Source organism: Meriones unguiculatus, chromosome 1 (assembly GCF_030254825.1).
Source record: "Meriones unguiculatus strain TT.TT164.6M chromosome 1, Bangor_MerUng_6.1, whole genome shotgun sequence".
NCBI lineage: Eukaryota > Metazoa > Chordata > Mammalia > Rodentia > Muridae > Meriones > Meriones unguiculatus.
In genome coordinates this window covers 197,689,475-197,691,286 of record NC_083349.1, presented here as the reverse complement: position 1 = coordinate 197,691,286, position 1,812 = coordinate 197,689,475, and the positions used below count along the sequence as shown (strand labels likewise).

The 1,812-nt window shown below is 40.1% G+C and overlaps 1 protein-coding gene across 1 annotated transcript; it reads left to right on the top strand.

Annotated features, from left to right (window-relative positions):
* The first annotated feature begins 360 nt into the window (after positions 1–360).
* LOC110558769 (vomeronasal type-1 receptor 2-like) lies at positions 361–1,281 on the top strand. Its single transcript, XM_021653869.2, has one exon. It carries the CDS (start codon positions 361–363, stop codon positions 1,279–1,281), a length of 921 nt encoding a protein of 306 aa, XP_021509544.2.
* Positions 1,282–1,812: the final 531 nt, after the last annotated feature.

The following is a 1,812-nucleotide window of genomic DNA, read 5'->3' as shown; positions in this document are numbered from 1 at the left end:
AATATGAGTATGTTCTGGAATTGTTTGTTTATATGTGAGGTCACCCTTTTACCGTTTTTCACAGGCCATTCATTGTCCTGAATGTTACATTTTTTATGAAAGTTGGTGGCACTCTTTCCATCAATATATCCATACTAGCTATAAAATAGTATCACAGTAACATACATGGAACTTGACTACTTTGTCTAAATTTGTGGGCTGGCCTTGAATAACCTACCTTAAAGGATTCTGTTTTAGCCTCCTAAGAGCTTCATGGATTCAAAGTGTTCTCTTCCACACACTAAAACATTTGTTTTTATTCATTTTGACCAGAGAAATATGAGGATTCATAACCTCAAGGAAATTGTGCAGAATCACAGAATGGACTTCTGGAATCTGACCCTCAGCATCATTTTCTTATTACAAACCACAGTTGGAATTCTGGGAAATTTCTCTCTTATTTTCTACTACCTCATCATTTACTACGGACAGTGTACATTAAAGCCCACAGATTTGATTCTCCTGCACATAATGGCAGCCAATGCCTTGATCATTCTCTCTGTTGCAGTGCCTCAGACAGTGACAACTTTTGGGTTGAAGCAGTTCTTGAATGATTTCGCATGCAGGTTCCTGATGTACATTCAAGGATTTAGCAGGAGTGTGTCCATTGGTAGCACTTGCCTTTTGAGTGTTTTCCAGACAATAACAATCATTCCCAGGGAATCCTGTTGGAAGGATTATAAACACAGAGCTGCCAAGTACATTGGCTCCTTCATTTCTGTCCTCTGGGTTTTCTCTATGTTAATAAATTTCATTTCCATTATGCACTCATTTATCAGTAGGAATAGTAAAAATGTGACAAGAAAACGAGATTTTGGATACTGCACTATTGTTGTCCATAATGAAATCAGTGAGTTTCTCTATGCAGTATTAGTGATGTGCCCTGAAGTCTTTCTTTCTCTGCTTATTGCCTGGTCCAGCATGTCAATGATTATCATTCTGTACAGACACAAGCAGAGGGTTCAACACATCCGCAGCACTCATGGTTCCAGCAGAACCTCCCCTGACTCCAGGGCCACCCAGAACATCCTCCTCCTACTGTCTTCCTTCCTGGCTTTTTATACTCTCTCCTCCATCTTAAGAGGCTGCATTGCTCTTTTTGGTAATCACAATTGGTGGCTGGCGAACATCAATCGTGTCATGTCTCTGTGTTTTCCATCTTTTGGACACTTTGTTCTTAGGAATCCTTGTTCAGTTTTGTCCAGGCTTGTATGGTCTGGATCAGAAATAAAAAATGTTTAATCTTGTTTTATTAAAATGATAAATTTTTGTGTGCTATCCAGTGTTTTACTTACTCCTTACCCTTAAAAACTCAATACAGAAAGTTAATCAGGTATCACCTTGTCTTTCTATGACTAACAAAATGAGTATTGCAGTTTTGTCAGCTGGAATTTGCAGCCTGCATGAGCTGATAATTGTGTGCATGGCTCACTCTACACTCAACTCTTTCTCCTGTGTCTTTCTCCTTCCTATCTAATGTGCAAAGGAGCTAATAATTAGATTCCCTGCCTAGCTGGTTTTATCCTATCAGGGCATCTCGACTGCTTTGTTATTTCTCTGAGAACTTGAATGTCCTGAACTCTAACTGCAAGGAAGACTGAAACCATAGCTGACCATGAACTCGTTCTTCATGACACCCTGGTCCAGTCACCGCTGCTTCCTCCTGCATGCAGTCCAGAAAACTCCTTTGCCCATGACTTCTCCAGTAGACTCCTAGGGTTATTTCACAGAAATCTCTACTGGGTGGCTTTAAACCTTTGGCAACAGTTCTCT

Coding starts and splice junctions, on each gene's coding strand:
- LOC110558769 (XM_021653869.2), top strand. CDS start 361: ATGGACTTCTGGAATCTGACCCTCAGCATCATTTTCTTATTACAAACC.